This window comes from Anser brachyrhynchus (assembly GCF_964034855.1).
Source record: "Anser brachyrhynchus genome assembly, chromosome: 26".
Lineage (NCBI taxonomy): Eukaryota > Metazoa > Chordata > Aves > Anseriformes > Anatidae > Anser > Anser brachyrhynchus.
In genome coordinates, this window is record NC_137719.1 from 5142144 (window position 1) to 5157518 (window position 15375).

Genomic DNA, 15375 nt, shown 5'->3' on the forward strand with positions numbered 1-15375 from the left:
GGCATTTACCTTGCTCAGAGGCACCTGGGCAGGCTCCCAGGGAAACACCACCATTTATCCGGGTCCTTTTAAGGACTTTTTAGGTCCTTTTAAGGACCTTTTAAGCACCAAGAACCACCTAACCCTGAAACAATCAGCCACTCCTCACTGACATATTCATTGTCTCTAGTGTTCCAGCTTCAACAGGGGTGAAAACCCTCCTGAAATCCATTCACAACATCCATCTTATCTGTTATCTGAAATACCAGGCACTTAAAGCAACCCAAATCATTCCCCACTTCCAAATCAAAGCCCTAAGAGCGTTAACAGAGAGCAGAGGGAGTTACCTAGTGCAGTGAGGCCTTCTGAAATGGAAGAGAGAATATACATGATTACATGAGGCTCCAGACTGGCAATAAAGTTCATGTGGTCCTGGGTAAGAACTTCCAGCAAGGAATAGTAGGACTGGCTGAGTTTGGGATAATCCTGCAGAGAAAGAGAGAAAGACTTGAGGCCTCTTGCCTAGCCTGCAATCATCAGCTACCTTCTGCAGCGGCGCGTACCCAACCCACTCATTAACGAAAACTGCTTACCGAACCTCCTGGAAAGAGAACAAACAAACCTCTCGCGCAGAATAACTTCTGGGCCAACACCTTCTCCCCCCTTGTCTCCCACCAACTACCTTTCAAAACAGGCTCCGGCAACAACGGCCCAGCAGGTTCCCAACACTGCTCTATCAGAACATCTTTCCCCACTGCTTCGCTCACTTACGACGGGGAGCGTTCACCGACTACTGCCAGTGCTGGAGATGCAGAGATAGGAAAAAGCTCTCCAGGTGTCCGCTGCAGCGTGCCAGATCACCTACAAATACGCAGGCACGGTGCCGGGCTCAGCAGTCCGTGCTGCCGATTCTTCCTGCAGCCAGTGCCACAGATCTCCTGGCAACCCCAGGTTGGGGGGAGGCTCTCCTGGCAGTCCTGCAACCCAGCCCTGTCTCAGGAATTTGATTTGAGCTGCCCACGAGCCGCGTGTCTCGAGAGCAATGGTTTGGCTACCAGCATATTGGATTAAGAACGTGCTGAATGCAGTCACAGAGATGGCAACAGCTTTCACATCCTGCTATGAGACGAGTAAAGGCTTGGGGGGAGTACGCTGCCCTCTCTCCTCAATATTTTGAGGACTAGGACTGCGCTGAGAGGGCCTCAAAGTTCTGCTGTAAAATGGATTACTGCAGTTGAGTTGATTACTGCTGATGCACTGAGATCTCTGCCCACAGGCAATACAGGGAAGAACAATCCTTCGCTCGTAGGAAGCGTTTTGCAGGTAGAGAAGCAATTATTTTGGTAATCGCTTTGCTGAGACTTGGAGCGTACCCTACTGGAGAGAGGAGCACCCGTGGGTGCTGGGGTTGCAGCCTTTACGTGGGCCCTGCTGCTGCACGTTCCAGGAGCTGCAATTTCCCGCTGGCCTGTGCCTCGCTGGGGTTCCAGGAGGTGGCACAAGCTCATTCGTCTCTGTGACTAAAGTATTCCTTTACCGTATAATCTTCCAACCCTGTCTTTCCTAGCCGTGTGCTTACGCCGCTAATCACAGGTGTCGGCTTACCAGGAGGTCGCTGTGCGGGATGGAAAGCAGAAGCTTGATAAAAGTTTGCAAGGCATTGTCCAGTGCATCATCCCCGTACAGGCGGAAGACCCCAAAGTTGACGTAGCTCCCGCTCAGTGCAGCCTTCAGCATAGAGAAGCAGATGGAAATCCCCTTGAGCTTCAAGGCATAGACTTGATCCTTTGGGACCTCCCCAAGCGTTAGGATACGATTTCCTGCATGAGCACAGAAGCGGACTCAGTATTTCAGCAACCACATCCAAACCCCTTCTCCCCCAGGGGGCAGGAAAAACACAAAGGTAGAGCCCTAAGGAGCGACTGACAAGTCAGCCACAAGCACCAAAGACTTGTTATTTCCCAGGCAGCAGTTAAGGACCCCGTTACAAGTTAAAAGCACGGCTCTACTAGGAATCGGGGAACACATCTGCAGGGAGTTTTGCTGTGGAAACAGGATGCACACCGACAGGATCGCTCTCCACTTGCTTTGCAGGTCTGCCCGTGTCACCCCGCAGGCCCACACGGGGCTCAGCTGGGCTTCCTGCTCATTGTTGTCACTTTCCTCCTCGTTCGCATGGCAAACGCCCTGGCGGTTCTGTTTGCCCGCCCACCCAGGACTTCAAGCAGAAGCACCTCCCTGGATCTGAGCATGCACTCAGCAAGTGATGTGGCACTGCCTGCCAGCCCGGGATCATTCTCCGAGCTGGCAAGAGCCCAGCCCTCACTCCCCAAGCGAGCAGAGGAGTCAAGCGCATCCCATCCCACCTGCTGCACACTCACCATAAGTAGTTATCATTTTACTTGTCTCTCGGAAAAGCAGGATGCCATTTGGTGAGGACACATCAAACTGCAGCCGTTGGGACCTAACGGGAAGACAGAAAATAAACTGGACCTCAAACATACCCGCGGAGGAAACAAAAGCCCACACACCAGGACCTCCAGGTGCCGCTGTGTGCTGGGGCAGCCTCATCCCCAGCTCCCCAAAGGCCCCGCTCTGGTGGAGTGCTGCTGCTCCTTACCACCACCAGGCAGGACACAGCCTCTCAGGGATAGACGAGCTCTGCTGTCGCAGAAGAAAGGGCCTCTACGTCACAGAGATGAGGAATATTACAAGTCTGAGGCTGGAAACCCTGTCTTGGCAATAGTCACTAGGCTACTGTACACAAACACAGCGAACATCTTGGAAGCCAGCATTGTCGGGCAGGCTGACTGGCTCCTATTCATAACACGACCAAGAGTTCAGAGCTTGGCATTTCTTCCCCTGCAGTGAATAGATCTGAAAATTGATGTGCAGTGAGCTGTCCGGTTCACCTTCGGAATAAATGAGCGGACGTATTCCAGGAAGGTTGCTCCTGCTGCAAAGATGCCATTCAGCTGGGGTAAACACCCTGACAGCACGGATTCTCAACAACTCTGAAACGGCTGCGTCTGAACCTCGTGTCCTTTCCACTTGGCTGTAACAATGGTCCCTTCCTATAGGGTTGTGTTCAGCTGGCTGCAGGCCGAAGCAACGTCTTGGCAAGCTTCCACTGCCAGATTAGACAGCCTCTGAATTATCTGAATAGCGTCAGAGTACCTCTCTGCTGGCAGAAAGAGCTCGTGGTCTAAAGCAGAAGCGGTCATCTGGTTGCCAGACAGAACAGCACCCGTTTGATTTTAAAGCCAGGTTTTAAAAACTAGCGCAACTCGCCTGCTTCCATCTTATGGTGCCATCCTTAGAAATGAATGCTGAAGAAATTCAGAACGCTTACTGATCTCGTCTCCTGGTCTCACTGACTCGTGACACAACTGCTGTCTGTGAACTATCAGATTTTCCTCCCAGCTGAAACAATGCCAGGCTTCCCACCTCCCACCCTTGGCAGCCTGCGGAGCATAAACAGACCGGAGCAGAGAGAACACAACCGGGCATCGACACCCACGCAGTGGCTGAAGCAGCAGACAGACAGCAGCCAGACACACATCCCTGCCAGCCTGGAGGCTCATACCTGTTATGCACCAACTCCGCCATCAGTTTGAGGACAGGCGTCGTGCAGGCCGGGTCGTGGTACCAGAGCTCAATTGCCCGCTGCAGAATCGGCATGTAGGATGGGTAGCTGCAAGGCGAGAGCTAAGGAACTTCGGTGCTTTGCGTGAAGGAGGAAGGTCACAACTCTGACCAAAAGGCACGTTTTGGGCACTGCATCCGAGCCTGGCAAAGCAGCTGATTAACGACGCTCAGCAGAACTGATGCTGCTTGCCAGGGTCTGCTTTAGCAGAGAAAAATCTTAGGCCCACTGAAGGAATTGCACACATACTTCTGGTAGGACAAACCAGAACCAAAAAGGTTTTGGACAAAAGGGAAGACACACAAAAGTCTGTCAGTGTGGTGGACAGCTGACCTTCACCAGCCAAAGAGAAATTTGGAGTCCAGATACCGTGCTCTTTAAGCAGCTCTGCTCTCATCAAGAGGACAAAGATACCAACCACTGTTGGCTTTAGTGAGCAGAACTTTTGTTGCTGCTGAGCTGCACGTATCCCATTAAAAACCACTGGGCGTTACAAGTCAAATCTCTTCAGGGCCACTTGGAAAACCCCAATGATTCAGCCTTGAGCAGATTTCTAGGTTGACCTGGTTGCAGGCAGACAAAGTCAAAGCTATTTTAGGGCTCACAGACAGGACACCGCGTACTACAAAAGTGAAGATTCCTCTTTTCCCACCCCAGCCAGGATTTAGCAGGGAACACAGAGCATTTGGATGCATTCAGCCAGAGTTCCCCCCACCCCAAAGGACAAAAGGGCTCAAGTTCACAGGCAATGAACGGAAGGATACATCCACTCAAAGAGCATCATGAAGCTGGTCTTGGCATTGAAGGCAAAGGCTATTCCCCTCAGGTCTCTCACCAAACCAACCAAAGTTCTCTGCATTGCAAAAGAAGCGACACGTTAAAACGTGACACAGGAATGGATCCTTCCCTCCCCGGCTCCACCAGCCCAGGGCCACGTCCCTTCCTCCCATCCCAGCAGCAACACCACCTTTCTGTGCTGGCTGCTGATTCCAAATTAGACAGTTCTTCCCCTTCGGGGTCAGAAACCCTTTTTAAACTGAACCAGCGTAGTGACAGTACTGGGGTATTTCATTCCCAGCAGAAGGAGAGCTGGCTGATGAGCCTCACAGCTTAAATTATGAGCCAGACCCCAAGGAATACAGGGAACACCACAGCTTCCCATCATTCCAGCCATCTACTTGTCTTGTTCAGAGGGGAAATGGTCTCTCTCTCTCTCTGCAGGAATTATTTATTCCCTCCTGTGTGTCTGAATTGAAAATGTCAAAACCCCGAAGGGTAAGAGTGCAGAGAGCACGGATAGCAGGGAAGGTCCTGCCCAACTTACTTTTGCCTCTTGTTCATTGAAAGTATTTGTGCTGAACATTTGTGCCACGGTCTCAAAGGCAGCTGTTAGGGGAAGCATGAACTGCTCATACTGATCCTCATCTTCCCCTGAAATAAAAAAGAAATCAGGAGGAAATAGACTGCACATCCCTGCAGATCGGCCTGTGCTGAGACACTCAGACACCGGTCACCCACGCAGCTGGAGGCGAGGAGACCACGTTTCCAGACAGGTAATCTACCGCTGCCAATATCCAACTTGCAGCACCCAAACCACAAAGTCGTCACTTTGCTCTGGATCTGAGGAAAAGACCTAAAAAGTACCTAAATCCACCATGAGAAGACGCCCAAGTGCAGTGTAGAACGTAGTCCGACATCTCATGTCAGTCAGGTTAGACTGATTGTTAATGCCCAGGAAGGAAAAGTGCTCACTCTGCAAACAGAAGAGATGACACAGGTTAAAGGGGAACCACCTGCTTGCACAGGCTCCTGCATTAGGGGCTGGGTCAGCGACGGATCCCTCGTTCTCCCACCTAACCCTCATCCTGCGCAGGGATGAGGACAACCAAGCTGTGGGTTGTCTCGGAGAACGTGCCACCAGAGGGCAACACGCACCGCGCCGGCACGCTTGGAGCAGCGCTGCCCATGGAGCTCTCCTGGCTGCAGATATCAGCACTATCACCTTCCATCTGGGAATTTCCCAGGACCCGGTGAACAAGGGAGCCTTGCTTTCCCTCCTGATCAGAGAAGCCACCTGCCCCTCTTAGTCCTGCGGACCCTCCGGGTGCTAAAGCTGCTGGAAATGGGCTTCTGCAGACAGATCCCTGGTTACCCTGCCTACACTCCCCGTGGGAAGAGGCGGCCCCAGACAGAGCAGTCTCAGTGCAGTTTCTGGACCAGCACATGCGACTCTGCCAGTAGAACATCCCCCAGATGAAGGAACACAGTGCCTCGCCCAACCAGTCCATCCAAACCTTCCGGATGCGGTTGCAGGAGCCCTATCGCTACAGCGTCAGAGCAGCGAGTGACCACGCGCTCCCAGAGGCGAGTCGTAAATCTGATGTGCTCTGCTGCTCGCTTCTAATCACACGTTCTGATGTTTTTGATTTCAAGTCAGTATTCCAGATCCGCACAGGGAGTACCGTGCTAGCAGTGACCATGGAACAAGGCTGCTGTCATCCTCACTGCTGTGAGTGATGGCACTCCCTCCAAATCAGCACTTTCGGAATGAAAGCTAGGTCATTAAAATTTGCTTTAAATTTCATGAACAGCGTCACTGCTCTCTACCTGCCTGCGCAGCGATATCAACTGTCTCCCACATTTCCCACTGGAGATGGCTGTCTTTTGGTGGAGAGCAAGGAGAGCCCCATATTAACCCTTCTGGGATGAAAGGTAACACGTAATTACCACCTCTCAAAATCGAAGGGCAGGCTTTGAACAAAGAGGGATGGAACAGAGATCCCATTTTCTAGAGGCTTCCATCAGTGTATGAAAGCATCTGGGAGATGGGTAAACTTCAAAAGCGTGCCCAGGTGTTAAAATTAGGGGATTACCTAAGCTGCAAAAAGGCCGATGTAGTTCTCTGTGAGATAGGAAGCAGAAGGGGAAAGGACTTACCGTGTGATTGTTCAGCATAAACTGTACGGCGCTCAGCTTCACCAGCTTTCTAACACTGCTGTATGTGAAGGCGGTGTTAAGGAAGCGGCAGAGTCAGCAGAAAACCTCTTGCAATGCTTGCAAAGCACTTTCTGGGGCAAAACTGGAAGGGAACTTACGTCTATTCTATTTAATATGTTCTAGGTTCTCCTTAATACGTTTCAAGAGCAACTCTTACCAGGTTGCATACATCTCTACTGCAGAGGCGTGCAGTGACCATTTTCATTTACTCTGGCAAGAAGAACAAGTAGGACAGACTATGACTGTCAGCAAATTAACACTATGAATGGTGAGCTACAAAGCAATTATGATCCAAAGTTAAAAATCCTACAGTACTACAGCCATCCACTGTAACACAGCAGATAAATAAGGCACTGACCACGCACTTGCACTCTGCTATCTTCTCACTACCCGAAAGATGAAGGGGTTCAGGAATCTGCTAGGTGCAGAGTGCTTCTGTTCCAGCCAAGCATCTGGGTCGCTCTTCCCCCATCCTACAAGCGTCCTGCACACCCACGGCTCTTCTGAAAAGGATATCCAATGGAGAGGTCATTGAGCAGCTGCAGTGTCTTGGAGGTGATAGGCTCGCACCGACCCCAGTACTTCAGGTTGGTGATGCTACGGAAGAGGACAACAAGGACGGATCAGAGGGGTTTGCTCGGCCTCCCCTTTGCTGTGCGGCGGATTCTTCCAGGCAAAAGTCACCCAACATCATCAGCTCCACCCTCCACCGAAACCACAGACATCACAAGCCACAAAATATTGGTATAAAATCACTGTACTTACATTTGGTTGACTAGAAAAATTATCCTTCAGATAATCTTCACTACTTGGGTCCCAAGCTACACTGGCCCATACCCAGGCCCTTGGAATTCTGTGGCACTCCAGGGCTGGTTTCTGCAGCAAGGGTAAGAGAATTCTGCGGCAGTGACTACATGCAGACGTATGCAATTCTGCACCTGCACCATCCACTGTCAGCTGCAGAATTCTAGTAGCCCTTGCTTCTTCCAGGAGAGCCACTTCACCCCTTGCGGACGCGCAGCTCGGGTGCGCGAGGGTAGGCAAGGCCCCATGCGGGTAAAGAGGGGGCGATGCTACAGAAATCAAGGGGGAGCCAGAGGCTGCGCGTCTCCAGGAGCACGGCACTGGGATTTACTCAGCCCTGGAGCTAGTGAAGTGGTTCAAAATGCTAACGGAGGCTGCCAAAGGCGTGACAAAAGCCAGTTGATGGGTTCGGTCCAGAGGAGAGCTGCCAAGGAGCAGGCCGAATAGGGTGTCCAGCAGAATTTGAGAATTTTACAAAGAATTTTGGGAAAAGGACTTGCGCTACTCTGGTACTGAACAGCACAGTTTGCAAAGAAAACCTTTGAAGGAGCAGTCCCCTCCCCATAGAGCTTTCGTGGCTGGTGATTGGCATGGTACAGGGCACGAGTATTTGAGGCTGTCCCCTCTCTGACTTCACTTTTACTAAGCAGGCACTGGAAAAAGAATCCATTATCCTGGTGTGCGGTTTATTTTTGTGTCTCCATAGCCCAGGCTAGATCCACGATGGATAAATCAATCCCGGATGCTGCGCGTGATTTAAGCCCCTGATCACAGCCTGTAATTCTGGCAAGCAGCCAGATGTTACAAGCTTCAGACTGAACAACACTCCCTCACGTTCCAGTTTTCCTGGTAACACCTTCAGATAAACCCTGGAACCTCTGATGCCTGCAAGCAGGAACACTTACATTTTCCCTATGAAGACGCTCAGGACCATGGTCTCATCATTCAGCCCCAGGACCTCTGAGAGACGGCGGTACAGCTGGAGAGAAAAGTAACACCAATTTATAAGCTGCCAACAACACAAGCAAAGGTCAAGGATTATTTGATTTTCACTTGGCCTCAAATTGCAGCACTCATCCTTGGGAAGGTGTAAACTCGGGGCTTTCCCATACGAAGCAAAACAAAGCAGAGAGATGCTTGTGATCTGATGAATACCTGCCCTAATCACTGCTACCTCTTTTTGAGAGGGTCACTAGTCAAATCACTGGTCATAGCAGCTTCTAACACTGTTTCCAGAAGCTGGGCACCAGATTTTCCTAGGGAAAGGAGACATAATAACTGTGCTCCTCCTCCCGCAGATGCACGTGGCACCTTACTGAGTTTGTCTGAAAGTCTAATCCCCTTGTCACATCGCTGCTCTGGAGTCTCCGGGGGGGACAAAAGGCCACAGGCTACTGGAAGGGAAGAGAACCAATTTCTGCAACATGGATTTTCCCATTCTTTACATCATTTTTGAAGTATTTTGCAACTCTGAAGATGCAAAAAGTGTAAAGATGCAAAAAGGCATTTAGAGTCCAGTGCATTTAAAAATACCTTGTAAGAGTAGGGGTATTTATCTTCACTTCAGAGCTGAGGAAGCAAGGCTCAAATGGAAAGGCTTGGGCTCCTCGTGTATTTACGTATCAAGTGACTTTCACATGTATGTGGGCATAAGGGACTCATATGAAGTCACAGAAGGAACCAAGTAAGTAGATAACGAAACCGAACCCAGATCTCAGGTTCTACAGGTTCTAGGCTACTGTCACAATCACTGGCTCCTTCCTCAGGCATACAGAGCACAAAGACAGCTCAGGGTTTGCAATAACACTGGACATACGCCTAGGAAACAGAGCAGACAAGTCTCAAACATTTCAGCCATCAAGAAAAGAGAACAAGTAGTGCAACCTGCTTTCATTTAAAGAAGTGAGGTTATTACTGTACCTGGCATGAAGAGACAGAGGGAATTTACCTTGGAAGACTTCTGCACCTGATCTCCAATATAGATCTTGCGGAACTGCTCAAAGAAGCTCAGCATGGCAAGCTCTAGCTTCTCATTCCCAGCCTGCGCCAGCCTTGAGTCCGTGAGGTTCATCAGCTGCAGCACCCTGGAGAGAGGACGGAAAACCAGACGTCACTGCTGCTGGCTGCAGGGAGAGCAAAGGGCTTCTGGCCCACGGTGGTGCTTCCAGGGTGTGTGATTTTTACTTTCTGAGGTGCTGCTTTGGGTCAGCAGCTGACAAAACTGACAACAAAACGCTGACTAGGGTGCATTCCTCTTCTGTGCAAGGCCATTATGAGGCTTTTGTGTCCCTTCTAACAGGGATGCAAGGCCTTGGTTTCAACTTGCTGCAGAAGTGAGCTTCAGGTGCTTTAGCACACTGATCCAGCGACCGGCCCAACTAGTTCTCAAACCCACCGGAGAAACCACTACCTGCTCCGCACTGTAAATGACGCTCCCTCCTGGCTTTTGCTGGGCGCCCTGTGGAAACAACCTGTGCGCAGGGTCAGTGCCAGGGTCCTGCACAAGTGGACCTCGCTGGTGAGGAAGGGGTGGAGGGATTGCAGGGCAACACGTGCAACAGAGCAGGGGGCAAAAGAAATGATGCCCCTTTTTGGCAAGTGCCACAAGGCAGGGTGGGACAGAAGATAAACAGATTTCTCTGCACGTCTATCATATACGCTGGCACTAATTGTTACTGAAATACGTACAAGGTCTCACCGTTTCCCCTTCAGTAACTCATCAGCTACTTGGGAAGCCAGTGCTTGATGTTATTCGTTAGCCATGGCTCACCAACAGGCCAAATTCCTTACTTTCACAGGTTAGCTTCTCTTCCTACCCTAGCTTCCAGAGCAGAGCAATCAGGCTCTGGACTAAGAGGTGTTCGGTGTGACTCAAGGTAGTTCACGAGCAGTAGGCTACATGTTCTCACATTCATCTAATAAAGCTTGCACTGCAAAGGATTTACAATCCCCCAAATCCATCAGGTGTCAGAAGACAGCATAAAGTTTTAACGGCTATAGAAAAACTACAATACTTGCAATACATTTAAGGACAAAACCCATTTTGGATTATTAACTAGGAAAAAGACTCCCCCCACCCCAGAAAAGAACCATCATGCATTTAGCTCTACTCCAATGCATGCATTTAAGCCCAGTATAAGTTCCCCTTTTTCATGCTCTTCCCCTCTCGTGGTCTTTCTTACAACCCAGACTTTCCAATTTAGTCAAGCTACAGCAGAAATTTGCTGTGTGGCTCCAGCCAGTGCCACCAATCTCTTCTCTCAGGATGGCCAATTCTGTATTCTTTTCAGTGAAAAGAGGGGAAGAACATGGTGGCAGCTTCACGATAGCAATACTTCATCTTCAAGAGTGGTGCAGCTAGAAAACAGTCAGTATCCCTACCGACAAACCAACTCGCCATCCATCGCATCCTGCTCATCCGTGCTGGCGAACGAGACCCTACCACCAATCACTGCCCCGATAATATAGACGAGCCACGTCAGGCGCCCTGAAACCAACAGAGGACATCAGAACCAAGCACGTCACACAGTACAAGGAGGAAGCTGGGGAGACTTGCAGTTTAGTTTGGCAAAGACAGGATTCGCGAGGAGTATCTTTCTGCTGCAGTGCCAAATACACCAAAATTACTCAGGTCTCCACTCGGTGGAGAGCAGGCAAGACTTTACTAGAAAAGAAACCAGAATGCCAGGTCTGCCTACAGGATTTTCATTATCTAAAGCCATTCCACTGCAGAAAGCCGCTTTCTTGCAAAAGTGCATTCTGTGTATTTAAACAAGTGGAGAAGCCAGCAGGCAGCGTTATTCTTTCACAAAACACATGCGGCTGATGGAGAAGTCAACATCGTACGGAGTTTTGCCCACACAATATTGCACTGCGTTAGTTCAGACAATATTGCTTCAGAAGGAAGCTGTAGTTTCTATAGTTGTGCTGATGTGCCCAATTCCTGCAAGGAAGGATAAGCCAGCTATAGTTATTACAGAAGGGGCATAACACAGCTATACCTGCGCCTCCGAAGGAACTGCTTCTTACAATTCCTAAACCAAAGAGGTGTGCAAGTACAACACCTGCATGCAGAGCCCGCCCAGCGCTGCAGACAGACACTCTCCTTCAGACACCGGCACCAGCTGAAAACCCCACTCCCAGTTATTCATTATCGACCACTAGCCGGAGGCTTCTGCCGTGTAAGCAGTGGGGAGGTTCAGACGAGCACTCCACACCCTCTCTCAGCCAGAAGGCAGGTTGGGCAGGTGGTTGTGGACAACCCATAGATTGGGCAACATCCTCGTAACTCGTCTCTGAAAGACCGGTCAAGGAGATGACTAAATAATTTTCCCCAAGAGTTGTGCAGTCAGTTGCAGGACAGCAATACCTTCAGCTGTGTGTGTTGGGAGTGTCTGTCCACAGCCAGGGACATTCAGCACCGTACAAGCACCTCCCCAGGGGAACACCTGCGAGGTCTGGCTTCCCACTGTATGGTGTTCACCAGGAACGCAGGCTTCTGGAACAGTATTTTGGAGGACAGGGACAACCCACCGCAAGCTTGCAGGTCGTTGTTCCCCAAAGGTGCTCACCTTCTTGCACAGCAACATCCATGGGGCTGGCGGTGGCGCTCTGCAGCAGCTCCTGGTAGGACTGGGCTGACTGGTCGAAGAGCTGCACGAGCAGAGCGCAGGTCTTCTCATACTCGCACCGGCCGATGGTGGAGAGCTGGTCCAGCTGCTGCTGTACGAGGCCAGTATCATCCAGTGGATCCTCCAAACCATCCCTGTGCAGCAAGAAAGAAGATTAGAAAAGGACTTAAAAACGTAAAGATGGCCTAACCCGCGACATCAGCTTATTTCTGTCAGACAGGAGACGCTTTTCTGAGGCACGCAGCAATTCCAGTGAGTAAAGTCTCTGCCTCTAGTGTTTGTCATGATGGAGAGCTACAGGCTGATGTAATAATCTGACCATTACCGGAGCCATAAATCAGAAAAACATGCGTGGTTCAGGTGGAAGGGCCATCAGGAGCTGGGATGAGTAAGCTCTTCTTACATCGTTATGTTTATCCAGATCTTTGAACGGAACGTGCAGAGCCAAGAGCAAGTTCTCTGTCTGGCTGTCTTTATATAACAAAGCTTTCCATCTCAATGCTTTAGTCTCCTTTTCCTCTAAATACATTAACCTCAATACTAAGTTGTATTGTGATCACCAAAACTAAATAGACCCGCTGTTCCACCCATGCATTGTTAGAGAGCTAAAAAGGGATAACTCGATCTGTCTTCCCTTAAAAGAGGCACTCAGATTATTTTTCTATACTTGACCATTTGTTTTCATCCAACACACACAAACACAAGGTGGAACTCATCCCACACAAATACAGGCACTGCAGCAGAGTCCTCCAGGCTGCCTTCACACTCAAAGGAGGGAAAAAAAAAGATACTTTTAGGTCTAATTTATGCCATCCTGCAGCAGATACCTAAAAATTAGGTGAATCATACTTTGCATACTTATTCCTCTCTGTTACGATAGCAATTCAGAGTGTAAATGGCATGCTGCAGATGTATAACACTGGGTAAGATGAATTCCGCCCATCTCCGAAACCACTCAGATCAATCTCAGCCATTTGAGACTGACTAAGGTCTAAAGAAAAAAGAAAGCTTTAAAAAAGTGCACGCTTTCTTTTGTATAAGACACAGAATATGCAGTCTAGGTAAGTCTCCCTGAAAAACCCCTCGGTGACTCACTAAGCTTCCTGCAGTCACATCCATTTTGGAAAGACAACTCGGAACAGAACAGGCTAGAGCCTTCTGCACTAGGTTCTGGTGCCTGCAGCAGAAGCGCTGCCATCCCTCTGCTTCCCTTACCTCAATATGATGTGTACAGATTCCAGTCTGGACGTGATGTATGCTTTTGTGACTTCTGGTGTGTACGTTTCCAGCATGTGAGGCTCTGTGGCTTTCACATAGGGCACCGACGCCGCCAGCCGCTGCCACAAGCTCAGGAGATAGTGAACGCTGTTGGGCGCAAACTCCCAGTGCTACCGAGAGCAACAGAAAGAAAAGGAAAGGAAATCAGCCAGTTGCGATCTTGATTATTTTATGCACATCATTTTGACTTACACAGCACATAAAGGGCATCATCTAAAAGCTTTAGTGATGCGGTTGCCAATTTTAACAATGAATTTCAGCACCTAAGTTCAAAGGGCAATCGGTAGAGTGAAAGATGCTGCGTGGCTGAGCCAAAGTCTTTGGTCCCAAAGAACTGCTGAGCTCATCCTGTAGCATGCTGCAGACAGCTCCCCAGACAAACTGTACACTTTAAAGCCCTTCCCCAGACAATGACTTTGTTAAATTTTTATTATTTATGTGAACTATAACATTTTTTAACCATATTCTGTGCAGTGGTGTAGTTACAAGTTATACACTGGTGGAAACCTCAGTGGGAACATGGCAAGATATTCCTATTACTAGTGATGCTGGCAACTGCATTTTAATAGTGAAGCGATACTTAAGTCTAAAAATAAGCCTTTCTTAACAAGTTGTGATTTTCTTTCCCCCTGCTAGGGCATGGGAAGACTCTAGAGGCATAGCAACCCTGCCTTCCCCCACATACTGTTCTCATTCCATTCAGTAGGAATTCACAGCATAATCAATGCTACACTGCAGGATTCTGTCACAGATACCGCAGGGCTTTTTTTTGGTTAAAACAAACAAACAGAAAAAAAATAATCGACAAATCTCCTGCAAAATAAGGGGCTAAGAACAGACAAAAGGGTTACAGTTTTGTTTTAAGAGACAGCAGGGGGAATAAACACCCACTTAGGGCAGATGATTTTGTACCTGTAGGCTGGTCACGGTGAAGTTGGCAATGAGCCGGATGACCTCGGGATAGTTCTCCACCTTCACCAGCTCTCCCAGCTGGTAATTGCTTTTCAATCGTGCCAGCAATCGGCAGAACTCATGGTAGTTATTAGGGTCTGACAAACTCTGAGAGGAGGAAAAAAGGAGAAGAATTAAGAAACAGCACTGCTCAGCAACAGCAAGGGGCACAGATTTATGGTGGAACAGTAGAGAAAAGAAAAGAAAGAGCGGCACGATTTTGCACCCTTCTCCCAGTGCCACAGGTGGGACACATGCATTAGAAAGTATTTTTGGTGAAGAAACCTGATGCAGAGGAAGCAGAGAATTCCACTGACTGCATCCAAAACACTCACCTGTGGGTTTTCCAGTATTCGTTTAACTCCATCAACCAGATGAGATAGAAACTTTGCTCTTTCTGCATTGTTAAAGAGGGATCTGCGTACAGAGGCTATCTGCACTAAGCAGGATAAAACCTAAAAGGGGCAAGAAGAAAAAAGGGAGGGATTAGAACACTAAAATGAACACCGTGTGCTTCCTTTTCATGACACAACAAATCATTTAAGTTTGATGCTCATGCCACACATCAGCTCCTTCAGTCCAAAAGAGGACTTGAAACAGCCGCCATCATCTTTGCAATTCTGTGCAGTCTACATAAAAACACAGATAGAAACTACAGCAGGGATAAAAGCACAATGCCCAGAGGGATAACGTCTCTGTCCTGACAGTCAAAGGTGTGTTGCAAATTCTGCTACAGGCCCCCAAAACAATGAGACTTCTTTGAATGAAGAACAGAGATCATGTAAGTCTGAAAACACACTAACAGAGGGAGGAAAAAACAGTCAATTTTACACAGACTTGGAAAAGCATTTGCAGATGATACGTAAACCTCTGAAATTTAATTGAGAGCAAATTCCAAAGGTACAGTAGTGAATAGCAGGCATGTGAACGGGGCCATGAACAGCAGAGGCAAGTCAGTTACAGCCACTGCTCTGTAATCCGTATCTGAAGGCAAAGCCCCTTCCCTCCGACCAGCGTAACAACTACCTGCCTCACCGTGAAGCTCCTCATTCTTGGTGGATCTTATATTTAATGATCAAAGACTCAGGA

At 49.1% G+C, this 15375-nt stretch overlaps 1 protein-coding gene across 3 annotated transcripts in view; it reads right to left on the minus strand.

Annotated features, from left to right (window-relative positions):
* The window catches only part of XPO7 (exportin 7), a 47067-nt gene that overhangs the window by 4293 nt on the left and 27399 nt on the right, over window positions 1–15375 (minus strand). For 2 of the 3 annotated variants that reach the window (XM_080568601.1, XM_080568600.1), the window contains exons 9-24: window positions 14622–14741; window positions 14248–14394; window positions 13273–13445; window positions 11998–12191; window positions 10808–10913; window positions 9375–9510; window positions 8332–8405; window positions 7139–7219; window positions 6563–6626; window positions 5270–5378; window positions 4950–5056; window positions 4390–4478; window positions 3566–3673; window positions 2361–2443; window positions 1585–1799; window positions 327–465 (exon numbers count right to left, since the gene is read on the minus strand). In XM_080568601.1, coding sequence (XP_080424727.1) covers window positions 327–465; window positions 1585–1799; window positions 2361–2443; window positions 3566–3673; window positions 4390–4478; window positions 4950–5056; window positions 5270–5378; window positions 6563–6626; window positions 7139–7219; window positions 8332–8405; window positions 9375–9510; window positions 10808–10913; window positions 11998–12191; window positions 13273–13445; window positions 14248–14394; window positions 14622–14741 — 1945 coding nt within the window. Of the gene's footprint in view, window positions 1–326; window positions 466–1584; window positions 1800–2360; window positions 2444–3565; window positions 3674–4389; window positions 4479–4949; window positions 5057–5269; window positions 5379–6562; window positions 6627–7099; window positions 7220–8331; window positions 8406–9374; window positions 9511–10807; window positions 10914–11997; window positions 12192–13272; window positions 13446–14247; window positions 14395–14621; window positions 14742–15375 lie in introns of all 3 variants that reach the window. The other variant, XM_080568602.1, reaches the window with a different exon arrangement.